General features: G+C 41.5%; 1 protein-coding gene and 1 long non-coding RNA gene across 6 annotated transcripts in view; one reads left to right on the forward strand and one right to left on the reverse strand.

Annotated features, from left to right (window-relative positions):
- Nucleotides 1-18,778, forward strand: part of LOC143842495 (uncharacterized) — a 55,507-nt gene that overhangs the window by 18,525 nt on the left and 18,204 nt on the right. Inside the window, exon 4 of one of the 2 annotated variants that reach the window (XR_013233144.1) lies at nucleotides 439-1,320. The exons of the other annotated variant lie outside the window; for it this stretch is intronic. This is a non-coding gene — a long non-coding RNA (uncharacterized LOC143842495). Of the gene's footprint in view, nucleotides 1-438; nucleotides 1,321-18,778 lie in introns of those variants that run through there. 2 annotated transcript variants of the gene reach the window in all.
- Nucleotides 1-18,778, reverse strand: part of EPB41L4A (erythrocyte membrane protein band 4.1 like 4A) — a 99,924-nt gene that overhangs the window by 11,436 nt on the left and 69,710 nt on the right. For all 4 annotated transcript variants that reach the window (XM_077347776.1, XM_077347774.1, XM_077347775.1 and 1 more), the window contains 6 exons: nucleotides 15,720-15,841; nucleotides 3,272-3,362; nucleotides 3,006-3,089; nucleotides 1,607-1,720; nucleotides 1,319-1,396; nucleotides 371-490 (listed from right to left, as the gene is read on the reverse strand). In XM_077347776.1, coding sequence (XP_077203891.1) covers nucleotides 371-490; nucleotides 1,319-1,396; nucleotides 1,607-1,720; nucleotides 3,006-3,089; nucleotides 3,272-3,362; nucleotides 15,720-15,841 — 609 coding nt within the window. The remainder of the gene's footprint in view (nucleotides 1-370; nucleotides 491-1,318; nucleotides 1,397-1,606; nucleotides 1,721-3,005; nucleotides 3,090-3,271; nucleotides 3,363-15,719; nucleotides 15,842-18,778) is intronic.

Genomic DNA, 18,778 nt, shown 5'->3' on the forward strand with positions numbered 1-18,778 from the left:
AGTGTCCAGGAAATAAAAAAATCTGGTTGCCTGTCAGAGATAATAAATACAAACACAATCTCATTCTATTGGGGTTGGAATTTTACCTAGAGAAAATAGCTATGACTCCAAATCATTTCATTTACTGCATCTATCACTGTTCAGTCCTCACCCTCTTGCCTGGATTTTGAAAATACCATTTGTAGTTTGACAGTAGTTATCAGAATAAACTTGAGAACCCTACACAAAACTGTCTCTGTTATGCGGTGCTTTTGGATTATGGCAGAAAAAAATTCATTATTTCAGAATTGAGTACAGAAGACCTAAAAGAACATGATATTTGTAGCCAGGTTTTTAGATGTTTTGTAAAAGTTCAAGAGGATTGACATACGAGCGAGATCTGTGCCTGGATCGTCGATGGCTGGGGTCAGATTGGTTTTTCTCTTTCTGTCTCCTCAGCACCGCTTCCCACTGAGGAGCTGAATCAACCATCTCATTTTCCTGCCGTAACCTGTGAGAAGATTAACATATATTAACAGTGAATGTCTGAAGAACCAATGGTTTGGTATTTGGTTAATATATCATTTCCAAAAAAGCACATTTACATATGTGAACATTTTAAGACCTATGATTTTGTACTTCACACAAGCGAACAAAGGCCCGGAGAGAAAGAATGACCATTATGGGTACAAATGTTATATTTGTACTCTGCCTTTCTCCCCAATGGTAACCCAAAACAGTTTACATCATCATCATCATCATCATCATCATTTTACTTATATCCCGCCTCCCCCCCCCCCGGTGGCTTGAGGTGGGTTACATAAAAACAATCCCATTAAAACAATATCCTAAAAGCATGAACCCACAACTAATCCTTAACAACATAGTAATAGCAGGCCAAGAGTGGCGGCAAGGTTCAATAACTAACCCGATCCCTACCCCCACTAAAAAGGAAGTGGAGGGGAGCTCCACATCATTATCCTCCCCTCCATTTTATACTCAAAACCATCCTGTGCATGGCTTTTCCCAGGTCACCCAGTGAACTTCCATGGCAGAGTGGGAATTAATTCCTAAGTTCCTAAGAATTCATTCCTAAGAATTCATGTCCCAGATCCTACCCCAACACTCCAATCACTACACCACAATGGTGTACACCACACACTACTAAGCGGGAGGAGATGGAGGGTTATCATCCAACATTTAGAAAAATAATAGAAAAAAACACAAATCCTTGCCAGTTAAATCAACTCTTTATAAACTCCTTATAAGCAGATTTCTTGTTTCTAGGTTAAGCAAATTACAGGGTTTGTTTTGAATGTTTGCGCAATCTCATAGTTACCTGTTTCTCTTCTTCCTATGTTCTCTGTTGGAGTTTTCTGATTCACTGCCACTGCTGGTATTACAACGGGATCGTGATCTGGAAAGAATGAAGAAGCAGTTTTGCAAATATTTCTATGCTACAAATACAAAACGGAAAACTATGAGAACATCTTAGTATAATAAAAACTCTTACCATAAAACAACAGCTAATCCACTTGGCCAGATATTGTCCTCAGCCTGGTTCTTACAGCCTTTGTACAGGCCATAAAACTCTTAAATGCTTCTCTATTAACATATGAAATCTCACCTCCTTCTAAGTGGCTGACCAGGTTCATTTTCACTCCCACCTGAAAGGTGCCGTCGTCGTGAATAGGGAAACTTTGGTGATCTGTTACGGTCACTGGGAGAATTATAGAGCCCACTGTGTTTAAAGAATAAAAATTAAAAAAAGATCTCACTGGCATTCCACAGTGTATACGATAAAGATGTATGCCATTTCTTTTTTAGTATTAATTTGGCAGTGATTTCCTGTGCTGATAGGCATGCTATTTAAAAAGTGAACCAGTAATAAGAATTGGTCAAGCTGAGATTGAAGATGTTAAACTACATGTTTTTCTTCCCATGGAGGTCAAATCATTTCATGTAACTATGCATGTGATTACAACTTTTTATTATTTGCACATATCCTCTTCTCATTCCCTATTTTCCCATTAACATTCATGTAAAAGTGCCCTGTAATTACTGGTGGTATTTATGAGCCAGCAAGCCTCTCACAAAAGAAAAAAGCAAGTGAGGACACAGTGGTGGGAGAGGAAAGAGGAATAGATATGAACTAGTCATCTTCCCTACCGCCATCAGTATGTTTACACACATCTACGTACACAGCCATAATACATATGTGGTGTGTATACTTGCATGGGCATATACACTACAACTTAAAATATAGTCCCCTTTCCTGGCCCCAACCAACCACACAAACATTCAGGAGGGGATGGGTGGTGAGAGAGGACTTCCTATTCACATACGTACACATAAACCCGGGGACTTCCACATGGCAATTCCACCCGTCTGCTTCCATCACTCCCCTTTGTGTCTTCTTTTCATCCTTTCCCAGTTCCCAGTGTTGTATTTCAACTTTTGTTTCAGTGACCCAGAGCGTCAAGTATCACAAGCAGAGCTTCCAGCTGGAGGTGGCCTGACTGTGGCAAAATCTATCAAGCCTCTCAGATGGTAATGCTTGGCAAGCCATATCTAGGTAACCACTGGTGGTTGAGCTGATTATGCCCCACCACATAATCTTCCTGTCCTCCCAAAATACAGACACATGGAATTCAAGAACAGGGTACATACGTCAGAAGTGGCATATATGAAGGCAATAAAATGTATGTTCTTCTCTAGGGGACTCGGGTTCTGGACCCGAAGCAAAACATCATCAGGACCTCCTCTCCACCCGCTAGTAGTGGGAGGGAGGGGGGGGAAGTTGAGCTGCCATTCTTGCCATGCTGACAATATTGGCAATGTTATTATTGTTTTTATGGGGTTTTAATGGGGATTTGTGATATTGTTACCCGCCACGAGCTGCAAAGGAGCGGCGGGATATAAATAATAATAATAATAATAATAATAATAATAATAATAATAATAATAATAATAATAATAAATACGGACAACGGAATCATTTTGCAATTCATCATGCTTTTCCTTACCTCTGAGAGCAGTTTTCTTCCCATGGTGCATTAGGTTTACTTCTTTGGGTTTCTGGGCTGCTTTCATTTCTTGATTTCTTAAAACTAAAAAAAAAAAGGATGGATAAATTACTCTGTTGAAAAACTCATTTTTAATTGGTTGAACAAAGGTATTTTAAAAGCCAACTTGTTAGAACTTCTTTTAAGCATTTGTTTTTATTGATGCTGTAGCTATTTGCAAGAATAGCCAAGACCAAACTGCACAGTCCTGGACTTTTTATCATTACCTTTTTATTGGTGAGGGAGCAATGATTCTGGTAGTTTGTTCATCTTCTCCAGTCTCTTTCTGTGTAACAACCTGGTTTGTACAATGTGATCCTGAAGGAAAAAGAAACATTTTAATGACTCTCTGGTATTTTAGGGAACCTTATCTTAACAATTTTTTAAAAATTTTCATCCAACGCTTCCTCCAAGGACCTCCACAACATAGTAGTCCAGCACTCTAGCTACTACCTCACATTGATTCTCTTTATGCATTGACATTAAAATTGCCATTTTGTTATTCAAATATTATGAATGTATCAGTTTGAGAATTAATCTACACACATCTACACAAACATCCCCTCCATACACACACATGCTACACTAATGTTCTAAAAAGAACAGGCAAGTCTCAGAGCACTAGCTCAACCCTCTGCTTCATTCTGTTACTGCATAATGACACAATAGAAGAGAAAAAACTGCTAGCATTCCCATAGATCCACTGCCTACAAAGGAAGGAAGCAACAGTTTCCCCCACCTATAATTGTGAGCTGGTATTCATAACTCAAGCTTTAATTCAAGGAAATGTAGAAAATCACCTAACAGGAAGCCAAGACCATATTGTTATTGTAGCAATTATTTTTTTAAACTTGTTTGGAAGCCTAACCCAGCATAATGATCACTGTATAAGAAAAATATTGAACTAAATTCAAAATGGTTTTGAAGACTGACCATAGCTTCTACGCAGATAAAAACTGAACACAATCTATATATCTAATAATGAAGTGTGCCCCCCCCCCGGCCATCTGAGGATCCACAGATCAGGGTCTACAATTTGGAGAGCTCCACAGATTTGCAGAAACATCTAAAATCTTTAAAAAATACACTGCAGAGGAATTCTACTCCAAATAAAATATTGTTCTCTGTACAAAAACAAAGAATGCATCTACCTGCAGCATGGTTGTTGGTGGCTGTATACATACATTATATCAGAACTGGTGAAATAATGAGTTGGAAGGTGGTATTTCCCCACCTAAGAGAGGCTTAGCCATACTTGACTTAATACTGATCAACAAGCAAGAGCTGGTGGATGGGATGAAGGAGGTGGGGGGACTCGGGGGGGGGGGAGAGACCATGTCGTCCTAGAATTCTTTTTGAGATGGAGGGCCAAGGAAGTTTGTAGTCAGACATGTATGTTGGACTTTCATAGGGTAGATTTTAATAAACTCAGAGACATGAGAATCATTGCATGGACAAAATTCTGGAAAGGAAAGGAACAAATGACAGATGGGCTCTCCTTAAACAAGAGCATGCTCAATCTATGACTATTCTAGCCAGACGGAAACATGGTAGGGGATCCAAGATGAACAGAGATTTGGATGAATGGAGAATTTCAGGAGGAGCTAAGGAAGAAAAAGGAAGTGTTCAAGAAATGGAGCGAAAGACAGAGCTCTAAAGAAGAATATCTGCAGGTTACAAGGCACTGTTGGCCAGCCAACAGAGAGAAAACAAAAGGGCTTAGTACCTATTATGTTTCTGTTTTTTTCTTGGAAGAATATGGAAATATCTAGTGGTAGTAGGCAAAGCAATAGTATCTGAGTGGCAGGATGACATGGACAGAAAAGTTGATGAGAAGCACCTGGTTGCACTGGATGAATTTAAATCCCCTGGGCCGGATGGTGTGCACCTGAGAGTGCTCAAAGAACTTTCCAGAGAGCTTGCAAAATCTTTGTCCATCATCTTTAGGACTTCTTGGAGGACTGGAGATGTGCCAGAAGACTGGAGGAGATAAAATGTTATCCCAATCTTCAAAACAGGGAGAAGAAATGACCTGGGAAACTACAGGCCAATGAGTCTGACCTCAGTTGCAGAGAAGATAATGGAGCCAATTATAAAGAGGTGACCTGCCAACATTTGAAGGACAATTTGTTCAACCAGGGAAGTCAACATAGATTTGTCTGCAACAGATCCTGCCAGACCAATTTGGTTTCCTTCTTTGACTAAGTGATGGTTATACTAGATTAAGAGTTAATGCTATTTCATCAGATTGGAGAGAGGTGGGCAGTGGGGTACCACTTTGTCCAGTACTTTTGAACATTTTTATCAATGATCTGGATGAGGGGGTGGAGGGACTACTCAATACATTTGCAGATGACACCAAAATGGAAGGCATAGCAAACATCCCAGAAGATGAAGATAGAATTCAACAAGATCTGAACATGCTGGAAAAGTGGGCAAATCATAGAAATCATAGAAATCATAGAATCATAGAGTTGGAAGGGGCCATACAGGCCATCTAGTCCAACCCCCTGCTCAACGCAGGATTAGCCCTAAGCATCCTAAACCATCCAAGAAAAGTGTGTATCCAACCTTTGCTTGAAGACTGCCAGTGAGGGGGAGCTCACCACCTCCTTAGGCAGCTTATTCCACTGCTGAACTACTCTGACTGTGAAAATTTTTTTCCTGATATCTAGCCTATATCGTTGTACTTGAAGTTTAAACCCATTACTGCGTGTCCTCTCCTCTGCAGCCAACAGAAACAACATCCTGCCCTCCTCCAAGTGACAACCTTTCAAATACTTAAAGAGGGCTATCATGTCCCCTCTCAACCTCCTTTTCTCCAGGCTGAACATTCCCAAGTCCCTCAACCTATCTTCATAGGGCTTGGTCCCTTGGCCCCAGATCATTTTCGTCGCTCTCCTCTGTACCCTTTCAATTTTATCGATGTCCTTCTTGAAGTGAGGCCTCCAGAACTGCACACAGTACTCCAGGTGTGGTCTGACCAGTGCCTTATACAATGGGACTATGACATCTTGTGATTTTGATGTGATGCCTCTGTTGATACAGCCCAAAATGGCATTTGCCTTTTTTACCGCTGCATCACACTGCCTGCTCATGTTTAGTTTACAATCCACAAGTACCCCAAGGTCTCGTTCACACACAGTGTTACCTAGAAGCGTATCCCCCATCCAGTAGGCATGCTTTTCATTTTTCTGACCCAGATGCAGAACTTTACACTTATCTTTATTAAATTGCATCTTGTTCTCATTTGCCCATTTTTCCATTGTGTTCTGATCTCGTTGAACTCTGTCTATCTTCCGGAGTATTTGCCAGTCCTCCCAATTTGGTGTCATCTGCAAACTTGATGAGTAGTCCCTCCACCCCCTCATCTAAATCATTAATAAATATGTTAAAAAGTACCGGGCCGAGCACCGAGCCCTGAGGTACCCCGCTACTCACCTCTCTCGAGTCTGATGAAACACCATTGACAACAACTCTTTGAGTGCGGTTCTCTAACCAATTCCGTATCCGCCTAACTATCTGAAAATCCAGATTGCAGTCCTTCAACTTATCCATCAGAACATCTTGGGGAACCTTGTCAAAAGCTTTACTAAAATCCACGTAAATGACATCAACCGAATTTCCCCGATCCAGTAAACCTGTTACTTGGTCAAAAAAGGAAACTAGGTTGGTCTGGCAGGACCTGTTGGAGACAAATCCATGCTGACTTCCTTGGATCACCAAATGGTCCTCCAGATGTTTGCAGATTGCTCCCTTTAATATCTGCTCCATTATCTTCCCCACAACAGAGGTCAGACTCACTGGTCTGTAGTTTCCCGGGTCATCCTTCCTCCCTTTTTTGAAGATCGGAATAAGGTTTGCTCTCTTACAGTCCTCCGGGACATCTCCAGTCCTTAAAGAGGTTCCGAAGATGATGGACAAGGGCTGTGCGAATTCTCTGGAAAGTTATTTGAGTACTCTCGGGTGCATTTCATCCGGACCAGGGGATTTGAACTCATCCAGTGCAGCTAAATGCCTCTTGACAACCTCTCTATCCATATTAACCTGCCACCCAGACACTATCCTTTGGTTACGGCCATCTCTAGATGTGCCTAAACACTTTGACCTGTGGGAAAAAACAGATGTAAAATAGGCACTAAGCCTTTCTGCTTTCTCTGCATCTTCCGTTAGAGTTTGTCCATCCGCACCCAACAGTGGGCCTATTGCCTCCTTTACTTTACGTTTGCTCCTCACATAACTGAAAAATCTTTTCTTGTTACAATGGGCTTCCCTGGCCAATCTTAGCTCACTCTCAGCTTTGGCCTTTCTGATGATTGATCTACAGTGCCTAGTAACCCGTCAGTACTCTTCTTTAGAGATCTGTCCTTCCCTCCATTTCCTGAACATTTTCCTTTTCTTTCTTAGTTCCTCTTGAAGTTCTCTGTTCATCCAAATAGGCTTCTTAGAGCTCCTGCAGTGTTTTCGTCTTTCTGGGATAGTCATTGATTGAGCATGCAATAGCTCTTGTTTGAGTAGCGCCCACCCTTCACATGCTCCCTTCCCTTTCAGCATTCTCGTCCATGGTATGACACTCATCATGTCTCTGAGTTTATTAAAGTTTGCCCTACGAAAATCCAACATCCGCGTCTGGCTACAAGCTTCCTTGCCTCCCCATCTCAAAAGGAATTCTATGAGGACATGGTCACTTCCCCCTAGGGTCCCCACCTCCTTCACCTCATCCACCAATTCTTGCCTGTTGGTCAGTATTAAGTCCAGTATGGCTAAACCTCTTGTGGGTTCATCTACCATTTGATAAATGAAATTGTCAGCCAGGCAGGTCAGAAACTTGCATGACTGAGGACGCTTTGCAGAGTTTGTTTCCCAGCACACATCTGGGAAATTGAAGTCACCCATGATGACAAGGTCCTGCCGCTTGGATATTTTCTCAAGCTGCTCACAAAGTGCAGCATCCACATCCTCTCGTTGGTCAGGCGGTCGGTAGCAGACACCAACCACCACACTGTTTGTTTTCCCCTCGCTTATTTTCACCCATATGCTTTCCACTGTAGATATGCTCTCCTTCACTAGAATTTCCTGACAGGTAAGCCCTTTCCTCACATACAGTGTCACTCCTCCACCTCTTCGATCTATTCTGTTTTTTCTGAACAGTTCATATCCATCCACCATTACATTCCAGTCATGAGAATCATTCCACCAAGTTTCTGTGATGCCTACTAGATCATACCTTTCCATCAGCATGAGAAGTTCCAGCTCTTCCTTTTTATTGCCCATGCTTCAGGCGTTAGTATAAAGACATCTGAATCCTTTTACTTTTGGTTCCCTATGAGCTGGCCTTGCCGGTTGGGCTGCCTCCGATCGTTTTCCTTCCATACACTCCCTATGTTGATCGTCTCCTTCCCCTAGTGGATTTAGTTTAAAGCTCTCCTGATGAATCTCCCCAGGTTCCTGTCAAACACATTCTTCCCCAGTTTCGATAAGTGCAGTCCATCACGTGCTAGCAGGCCTTCCTCAAGAAAGCCTATCCCATGGTCCCAGAAACCAAATCTCTCCTGCCAGCACCAACTACGCAGCCAATGATTCACCTCCATTATCTTCCTCTCCCAACGCATTCCTCTTCCCTTGACAGGCAAGATTGAAGAGAATACCACTTGTGCCCCCATTTGCTTGAGCTTTCTCCCCAGATCTTGATAGTCTTTTTTAATAGGAGCGATGGTATTCAGGGACATGTCATTCGTTCCCACATGGACCATCACAAATGGGTAGCGATCCGTAGATTTGAGGAGTTTGGGCAGCCGTTCTGAAACATCTTTAATTTTCGCCCCTGGCAAGCAACACACCTCTCGGGTTAGGGGGTCGGGCCCAGCCACATGGCGATCCATTCCTCTTAGCAAATGAGAATAAAAAGTGTAGATTTGTACGTCTGGGCCACAAAAATGAGGAGCATGTATACTGGATGGGAGATACACTTCTTATTAGCATTGTATGTGAACAAGATCTTGGGGTACTTGTGGATTACATGCTAAATATGAGCAGATAGTGTGATATAGCAGTAAAGAAGGCAAATGCAGTGGGCTGTATCAACAGAGGAATCACATCAAAATTGTAAGATGTCATAGTCCCGCTGTATACCCCATTGGTCAGACCATCCCTGGAGTACTGTGTGTAGTTCTGGAGGCCTCAATTCAAAAAGGATGTGGACAAAATTGTCAGGGTTCAGAGGAGAGCAATGGGGGCCCTATGAGGAAAGGCTGAAGGACTTGGGAATGTTTAGCCTGGAGAAGAGGAGGTTGAGAGGGGACTTGAAAGCTTGTCACTTAGAGGGGGGCAGGGAATGGTTCCTTGACTGTAAAGCCCATACATTATCTGTTTAGTAAACAAATAACAAACAATAGAGGTGTCTGAAAACAGATAATAATAACTGGGAAAATATATAACATAATAATAATAAGGAAACATGTCATTTTAAAAACTCTTGTGTCTTCTGAAAAGGCGATGTGAATAATATGTAAATAGACGAGATTTTTCACCATCATATAAAACTGTTTGGAAAATGAAATGGCAAAATTTATTTCAGTGCTCCAGCCTCTCAAATGGCAGAAAACTGTGGAATTACTAACTTTTTTGAAAGACCAGAATTTCATCATAATTGTAGCCAAAAACCAAAATGCAGCTGTCGTGTGTGTGTTTTAAGAAAACTACTTTCCTTTGGGGGGATGGGAGATACACAGGTAGTGTTCCAAAGTACTGAACAGCAGTGTCCCGTGCCCTGAGCTGGAGGCGATGTGGAATGGAATCAATCTCAGCCCTTGAGTTATCATTGAGTCTCAAGCAAACAAAAGCACCCCAAGAAGTCATTCCTGGATTACTTATCAACCTCATTTCCACCAGTCTTTACACATGGCTGCAAAGGAACAATGTCTTTGGAATTTATTTAAGGTGATTCCCACAGCTTTAAAGGAATACAACAATAAACATTTTAAATTGTGTTTTTGTTTAACCAACAAGAAACAAATGAGCATTGTTTGAACAAACCAAGTGATATATTTAGGGAAGTTTGACAATAACATACTACGTTCATTTCTACTATTTAATAGTAAAAAAAACACTGTAAATTACAGTTCCATTTAGTTTTATATTTCCATCAAATAATGGAGGCAACGAAGTAGAATTAACTGGGTTAATTGGCTCTCACATTTTGCTTTGCACTGAATGAAGGAAAACACTCTGAATAAAAAGCAAGGTTGACTCAAGTTATTTTGCTCTTCTCTCTATGTAAAATATGCCTCTGACTTCACTGTCAGTCAGACTGCAGAGGGAATGTCTGTTGACTTCTGCATTGTGAACAAGCCACACCTAAATCACTGGCATGCTTCTCCATAGTGCTGCCCCCTAAGTAGTTGTTTGGGAAGGCTTGGGTGGAGAACTGGCACTTATATAAAGAGCAGGGAATCAAAGAACCTGTTAAATGTTATCCTGAGCAGACACATGACCAGCTTCCAGTCTCAAAAACATATTTTAAACACTAAAAAGGAGGGATTTGTATACTCCTGTGTACCAAGAAACCGAGAAAGATTTTAAGAAGCCACTATTTGTGTTCAAAAGATCAACAAAAATTGAGAACTGTTTACAAGGAAGAATATTTTAAAAATAAGGAGGTCATAGAGTCTCTTGTGGCGCAGTGGTAAGGCAGCAGACATGCAGTCTGAAGCTCAGCCCATGAGGCTGGGAGTTCAATCCCAGCAGCCGGCTCAAGGTTGATTCAGCCTTCCATCCTTCCAGGGTTGGTAAAATGAGTACCCAGCTTGCGGGGGGGGGGGGAATGGTAATGACTGGGGAAGGCACTGGCAAACCACCCCATATTGAGTCTGCCATGAAAACGCTGGAGGGGGTCACCCCAAGGGTCAGACATGACCTGTTGCTTGCACAGGGGATACCTTTACCTTTATAATCTGTCAGAGAGGCTCAGTAAAACAATGCCAGGGCCGCAAGGAAGATCTGATTGGGGCTCCCCTGGTGCTAGGCAGCAGTTAGGCCGTGTGTTATCTACGACCCCCCTCTTCCCACTCCCTTTATTAGATGTTTTACTGGGGAGTTGGGAGACTGAGTAATACTGTCATGTTTGTTTGGATCTTTTGCTGTATGATTTCTTATGTCCTTGTATTGTTTTAATGGGGCTTTCATAGAGTTTTAGTATGGACAACATGTAACCCGCCACGGGCCAGCCTTGGGAGTGGTGGGAAATAAATTTAAATAATAATGATAATAACATGAAGGGAAACAAAAACCCAGCCTGGAAAACAGGTGAAAACCACAAATATTAGGGATAAAACTGTATATAGAAAAATATTAAAAACTTATTAATAGAACTCAAAATGTTTAAAAAACAAAAAAGAATACCTTATCTATTGGGTGTACATAAAGCATCTAATGCCAACGAATTCAGAGCTAACACATTTCGATCATACTTGATCTTCCTCAGAGGCCACTATACTGTGGGGCTTTCCGCACTCCTTCAAAATCGCACAATGGTTGCCAATTGAAAACGCTACAGTTTTGCCATTATGCACAACGTCGTTGACAATCTGCCACACACCTGAAACCGATCCGCAAAAAGCGCTTCGTTGTAGCGCTTTCAGGGAAATCCCCAAAAGTGGATTCACCCTCCGGAAAGCGCTACACTCCTGCAACCAATCTGCAACACTACCGGGAAAGTTCTGTGCGTTACCATTGTTGTGGTTTCCACAAAGTCCCTCCCCCTAGCTCTCTCCTCTGATCTTCCTGCGAAGCGATCGCCATTTTTTTTTCTCCGAGCGAGCAGAGATCAACGCACCAGCGAGCCTCCGTTTAGAGGCTTCCCCGGCTTCAGTCCCTCCCCAGAGCTGTTTAGTCACTAAGCACAAACAACAGAGAAGCCCGTTTGCTGATGTATTTTCCCTTTATTTTTCATACTGTTTTCGGCCGAAATTCGCGCCCGTGAGCGGGGGGGTTTCACTCGGGGGGAGCGTGGCAACGATGAAACGGCAGCTCAAACACACCTGCCAGCTGGATGGGTCTCTCCGTTGCAACGAATCAACGCATATTCGTTGCAACGGGTGTGGTTTTTTTTTTTTTTTAAACCTTTCTTAAAGGGAAAGGGGCTGTTTGGGAGCATGCTAATGGCCGCCCATTGGCTGCTTGACGGCCAGGGGCGGGACGAGCTCGGCAATAGCGCTTCCTTTCTAGTGATTTTTGCTGAGACCGGAAGCTTGTGGGAAACGATGGAAACGCAACTGGATTCCACTACAAAGTCAGGTATGCATAACGACGAATTCCACTATTTTAAATGGCGATTTTTCGTTCAGCAAACAATTTGCTACAAGGATCCCGGTGCGGAAAGCCCCTGTGTGTTTCTCTGTGAAACGGTCCAAAGGGAGAAAAGCTCCCCTTTTCACAGACAAACACACAGCAACATTTCCCAACACCAGGGGAGGAATAAGAAATATTTGCTGGCTGAGAATTCTTTCTGGCATATAACAACCTATACAAATATATTGCAGGACCAGAACCAGCTGTAACAGATTTAAGAAATATTCATTCCTATTTTTAAAAATTTTGTGTACAACTATGTGTATCTGTATATTGACATCTAAGGAAGATCAGTCTGATTGAAATCTATCAGGTCTGAATTTCTTGGCATTAGTGGTGTACACATTGCGATGCTTTATGTGTGTCTAAGATTCTTTATGAGTTTTAAACATTTTAAGCTCTAATAATAAATTGCTTTTATTTTTCTATATACAGTTTTATCCCTAACCTTCGTGGTTCAAACAATGCCTTTATCCTACTTATTATTTATGTATGCAATACAACAAAGTAGTAACTAAGGGGCGGGGCCCCATAAATAATCTAGTCCTGCCAAAGAAAATCGAGAATAAGCAGGAGTTCTCAAAAGGAAAATATTGATAATCTTATGCTGCTGTGATTATAATATTTGTATAAACAACTTTTCCACCTGAGAAGCACAATGAAACTATTTGGCCTGCTGCTTGAGAGAGCTGAACCGAATAAATTATTTACACTGCTGTTCTGAGAACTGATAGATTATCTAGACTCCTTTGTTTAAAAGCCAGCCTGGGAGTTGTTTTCCACAGTGTAAAATTGCTGTGGATCACAGAGGTCCAGTGAGTTTTGAAGTCTCTGGAACAGAGACTGTCTTGCTTGGTATCTTTCAACAAGTCTCACAGCTCTAAAGCCATCTGTATAAAGTCTACCCACAGTTCTATGGCCTTGGAGGGGATCTTCACTTGTATAGGCTGAACAATTTAAGTCATATACAGGAGGCCACAAGGAACAAGTAAACATTCTGCTTCTGCTGTTATGGTTTAGCAGATTACAGGTTATTTGGATCTTTCCTGGACCTATGATACCGTTTCCTCCACAGTCAATTTGCTGCCTCTTTTAAATTGTCCTTTTAAAAAACGTTTTTAAAACATTCCCATTTAATGCATGTGCTCTGATCCTACATGGTGTTTTTTAAAGCAATTATGCATTCTAAACCATTTTGACTGTAACCGTGGGAGGGGGAATCTCCTCTGTTATGCTGCAAAGTCACCTGACCGCCACTGTGCCGCATGCTGCTGGCAGAGCCTTATGGGAATTATAGTCCATGGACATGGTGACTTTTCTGTGGGGACACACAGACTTCTGGATGCCAAAACTATCACCTTTCCCCCTCTGAGGTAAACAGTGGGCAGAATGGACCACAGCAAACCACAGGTACAATGCAAGCTTAAAACCCCCACCATACCACTTCTTCCCCCGTAAAAGGGTTTTTTAAATCACTAGTGAGTCCAAAATGGGATCTTCTGCCCATAACCTGAAGCAGCTCTGCTTCCTTATTCCCCTGCAACCAGGAACAGGCATTTCAGACCCCTCCGCTTCACCAGTCTGATAAACTTTCAAACAAGACCCCCCCCACCCCCGGTCACTGATCAGAGGTAGAGATTTGTAGTCTAAGGAGCGTTTGTAGAAGGCTGTGGAGGAAAAGCCATGCACACTATAGAGGAATCCTACTAATGAACATAGCAAATGGCAGGGCAGGGCCAATGGCATGATCATGTGATTGCTGATAAGGAAAGGGAAATAGTGGCAGGCGCTTGGGCTCCCATTGGTGGACGAGGAACTGTGAGCAGTAAAGAAGAGGAGACCAAAAACATGCTAAACATTCATGCATCAAAAAAGACTGTCCTCAGTGCCATCACATGAGAATAGTCATTGCAAAGCTAGTTTCAGATACAGCACTGAAAAAAATGCAGTCGACGCCATGAGGAAGGGCTGTCATGCATAATAAAAAAACATGATGGGTTTCACACAGCGAAAAGAGTCCCTTGTGCGTCTTTCTGAGCAGGCTTTTTGTGAGGTTTCTTGCAATATCTAATATACTTTAGTCTATTGAGCAAGTATGCCAACAAGCAGTTACCACAGTACTGAAGCAAAAGTAGCAGGTTTCTAGTCCCTTTTATGCCATAGCCAAGGCCACTTGTGACCACCCCCATGCCTATCCATATATACAATTTACTGATGGGAATGTATGTTTTATTTTAAAATGTTTCCCTTCTGCTTTGCAGGCTGCATTAAAAGATATTCATAAATGTTAAAAGTGATATTAGCAACATTTGGCAAAAATGTCCACAGACAAGGTAGGAAGTAGTATCCAGCTTACACTGAAAATATAGAAGCAAAGTAAAAACATTCAGCAACCAAGCTGGAAACATACACCCAAACATACTACACAAGATGCTGACAACAGAGAAATGTAGGTCTAGCTAATTAGGACTTAAAAGCATGATGAGCGGAGAGCCCATGGGGTAATTAATATGGTTGTGATTTTGGATGATTTACAAAGTTTTGAATTATTATAAAATGAAGAAATAAAAAGATCCATTAATGATTTGAAATAGCCTGGACAATTCCTAAACATTTTGTTTGAACAGAGAAATGTAACACTCTGTTAGAAAAGGGGTACCTACCTGACACAATTACCCAGTGTAAATTGTTTGCATTTCTGATTAACAGAACTATAACTCAACCAGTGTTCCCAAACCTAGAAGGGCAAGTAAAGTTGCCATTGGAAGCGTTGGTGCTGCTAAATATCAAAGAGATATAGTGGCACAGAATATTCTTTACAGTGCAGCTGCATAATTCTTCTGCTCTAATAGTCTCTGCTCCAGTAAGATGGTTTTTAAGCCATCCTGCAAAGAAGACCTCTCAGTATTTTCTGTCCAAGTTTCCCTTCCCATCGTTTTACAATTCACCACAGTATTGCCCCACTTTTTACATAGCTGTGTACATAAATAGCTAATGAAAATAGTCCCAGTAAGGCATTTGATTTAACAGGTGTGGTTTTCAAAAGAACTTCCAACTCAGTTCTCCTGTAAAAATCAGAATGATCTACCTCAATTACCATCAGAACAATAATATAGTATGAGCAGACAGTCAGTATAGTATGAGCAAATCAATAAAAGTTTGATGCTACTAGAATATTCCAGGATGATTTACATGGTGTGGGAGAAAGAATAAGGATGGAGACTAAACCATTAATCAATAGTTGTTTTGCCACTGATCCTAATTAGCTATTATTTATATCTGCTTCTTTAATCTCAGTGTAAATAGGGGCTGTTCATTCTGACTTACCGATCTGTGGTGCTTTTGCCATTCTTTTTGGATATGTCTTGCTGCGACTTCTCTCAACAGTTTGGTCAGTTCGAGGAAGCTGGATGGACATGTCTCTGTTCATTTGTGAAGCTGTCCTCCCACTAGAACATGCAACAATAAAACTCTCCTAGTTGCAAATTTAACATATAGCATCTCCCTTTCCTATCAGTCCAATCCTGACTCTCACACTCCTTTAATTAATCTACCTCAATTTTTTTTTTTGGGGGGGGGGGTAGCTCAGAACCCTATCTGAATCCATTCGGAGTGGTAGTTGGTTCAATGATGACCTTTTATAGACTCCTCAATAGGTCACTGACACTTTACATGAGTGGCTATTCAAATGCTCTCTCTCTCTTTCTTCTTTTTGCAATGGAAGCAAACTTGATTTAGCTGGCAAACAAGATGATTTTTTGTCACTTGGTATTTTCCCAAAGGTATAATGTAGAAATTGTTCAAGAACATGTACAAACTGTTTTCTCTGTTAACTATAAAGCCACGGGAACAGTGACCTGACATCATAGACCTGTGTTGTGCAAGTCTTATGAATATAGAGTCGGTTTTATTGCATTTCCTGAATTAATTTCCTCAAATATTTATTCTTATCAAACAGCATTCAACATTTGCTCAGACTGAACAAATAAATGGCAATGATATTTATCCAACCATATTTCTCTCACATTCTAATTCACATTAGCCCTGCTAGCCAGAAAAATATTATTATTCTCCAAAGATAACAAAATGATCCTTCAAGTGTGAGAAACATGTGATATCACCCTAGGAAAAGCATTTGTTTTAGGCTGATATCTTGATCTCACACTATAAATCTGTGATCTTACATATTTATTGTTCAATAAATTAAACTCAACTAGTAGTTTTACTTTGCAATGTATTAATTTCTAATATCAAAATGAAATTAATCTAAAATTGGTTACAAAAACTATCCAAGGTTCAGCACTTCTTTGGAAAGAAAATTGGAGTCAACAACAACCATTATATTCTGTTGGTTGTACTACCAAACTGTCAGAGTAAGTGTCAAGTACCTTTATTGGCATAAATACTACCAAACCATTTTAAAGCAAAACCCATTTAAAGCAAAACCCATTTCTGTTCTCATATAGTAAACTTTACTGAGCAGATAACTTTATGTCATGTTCAACAAAAGCCAAATGCATGGACTTGCCAAGCTTTGTTCTTCAGCAAATATTCATGATGCAAAATACAAATCTTTCCTGATGATAACTCCCCATCAAGAAAACATCTGAGTTTGAAAGGCTAAGAAAAATCCAGAGGAATATGTCTAATAAGTGAAGAGCAATTATATTGTATAAACAAAAAACTGTAACTACTAACCTACATATGAATAATCTCTATGGGGGAGATTATTTTGCTAACAGGATGTCAAGAAGCAAAATGAGATTTCCCCTGAATACAAACGTTTTCTCAAAGCAAGCATGTGTGTTTAACTGTGTCTTTATGTGCAGGCAAGAATGTATTACCACAGTTTTGATAGATTTCATACGTTATTTCAGTTTCTAGTTAGCCAGAGCAATGAACTAGATTAATCACTATCAACTGTATTAATTCTTGATAGCCTTCCCTTAATGAAACATCAGCAGGATACTCTTCTCCATCAAAGAAAAAAAAAGCACCTACGGAGGTTACCAGAAGTCTTGCTGGAAGCTAGCGTAGTGTAGAGACTTAGGAAACTATTGTTTGACTAAGTCTTTTAACTGAAGGACCTTGGTCCAATCACAAATAAATCCCAGTGTTTTTACAAGGATATATTTAAAGAGCAAAGATCTACATAAGGCAGCCCTGAACTCTTTAGATGAATGACAGGATAAAAGACTGATGATCAATTAGGCCCTGCAAGTCTCAGGAATTATTTTAGTGCTGCAGATGTCAGATACTTGCTTATTGATGGGAGATCTCAATACATAGATCAGGAAGAAACTTAAAGTATTAAAACTCCCATCAGACCAAACCAGAAGCAGTGGCCCAGAGCTTTCCCTAACAAGCAGACTTACCTACTATTCCCTTTTTGGCATAGATACTTCTCTTCCACAGTTGGACATTTAGACCAGTGGTCCCCAACCTTTTTATCACTGGGGACCGGTAACGCTTGACAATTTTACTGAGGCCCAGGGGGGTAGTCTTTTGCCGAGGAATGTCGCCGCCGCCTGAGCCCCTGCTCCACTTGCTTTCCTAACGGTGCCCCTGACTTCCCGCTGCCCGCTGGGGGGCGCTGCCAGCAGCAGCTGCGCAATGCCACGCCGAGGGGAGCCCCAGCCATTGCAGCCGCTGGAGAGCACCAAAGGTGAGCCGCCGGCAGAGTGGCAGGGCAGCCCCCGAGGCAGCAGCCAGAGAGGAGGAGGAGCCACAGCCCGGTACCAACTGATCCACGGACTGGGGGTTGGGGACTACTGATTTAGACTTTTAAAAATATCCAGGTTCCACAATCTCAGCAGAAAGAAGGGCTTCTGAATTACAGCCCACCTCCAGGCTCTTTCAGCTGACACCAGTGCAACAGGCCATGAGTTCACTATCATTCCTTCTCAGGAAGACCTCTGCACTGGCAGTAGCTACTTGCTTTTGTGTGCACAGGCACATGTGTGCATGCGTGCATGTATCCCAACTTGTTTAAAATGTTTTAGACTTTTAATTATTTATTGTATACATCTGTATACTTTTTCATTTTGTTTTTATTATGATGTACCCCTATCCCAGACAGATAGATAGACAGACAGACTGATATGAGGACAGCAAAGCCACGTGGGCTTCAGAATCCCTTTCTTTTGCAGTATAAACCAGACCCCACATGCTTCATATCTTTTTAAAATGTGTAATGCGGCTGTCTGAGAGCAAAGAGGCTAGAGTCCAGGGACAGAGGACAGGAGCTGCAGGGGCAGGGCCAATCAGGGTGCAGCCTGATTGGCCCTATTCCAACTTGGACAGCCGGACATGTTCCACCCCCCAGGCTGTTTCACAAATATATAGAGTACCATGGATAAGTATAAGAAAGAGGCCTGCTCAAGAAC

This window comes from Paroedura picta, chromosome 7 (assembly GCF_049243985.1).
Source record: "Paroedura picta isolate Pp20150507F chromosome 7, Ppicta_v3.0, whole genome shotgun sequence".
NCBI lineage: Eukaryota > Metazoa > Chordata > Lepidosauria > Squamata > Gekkonidae > Paroedura > Paroedura picta.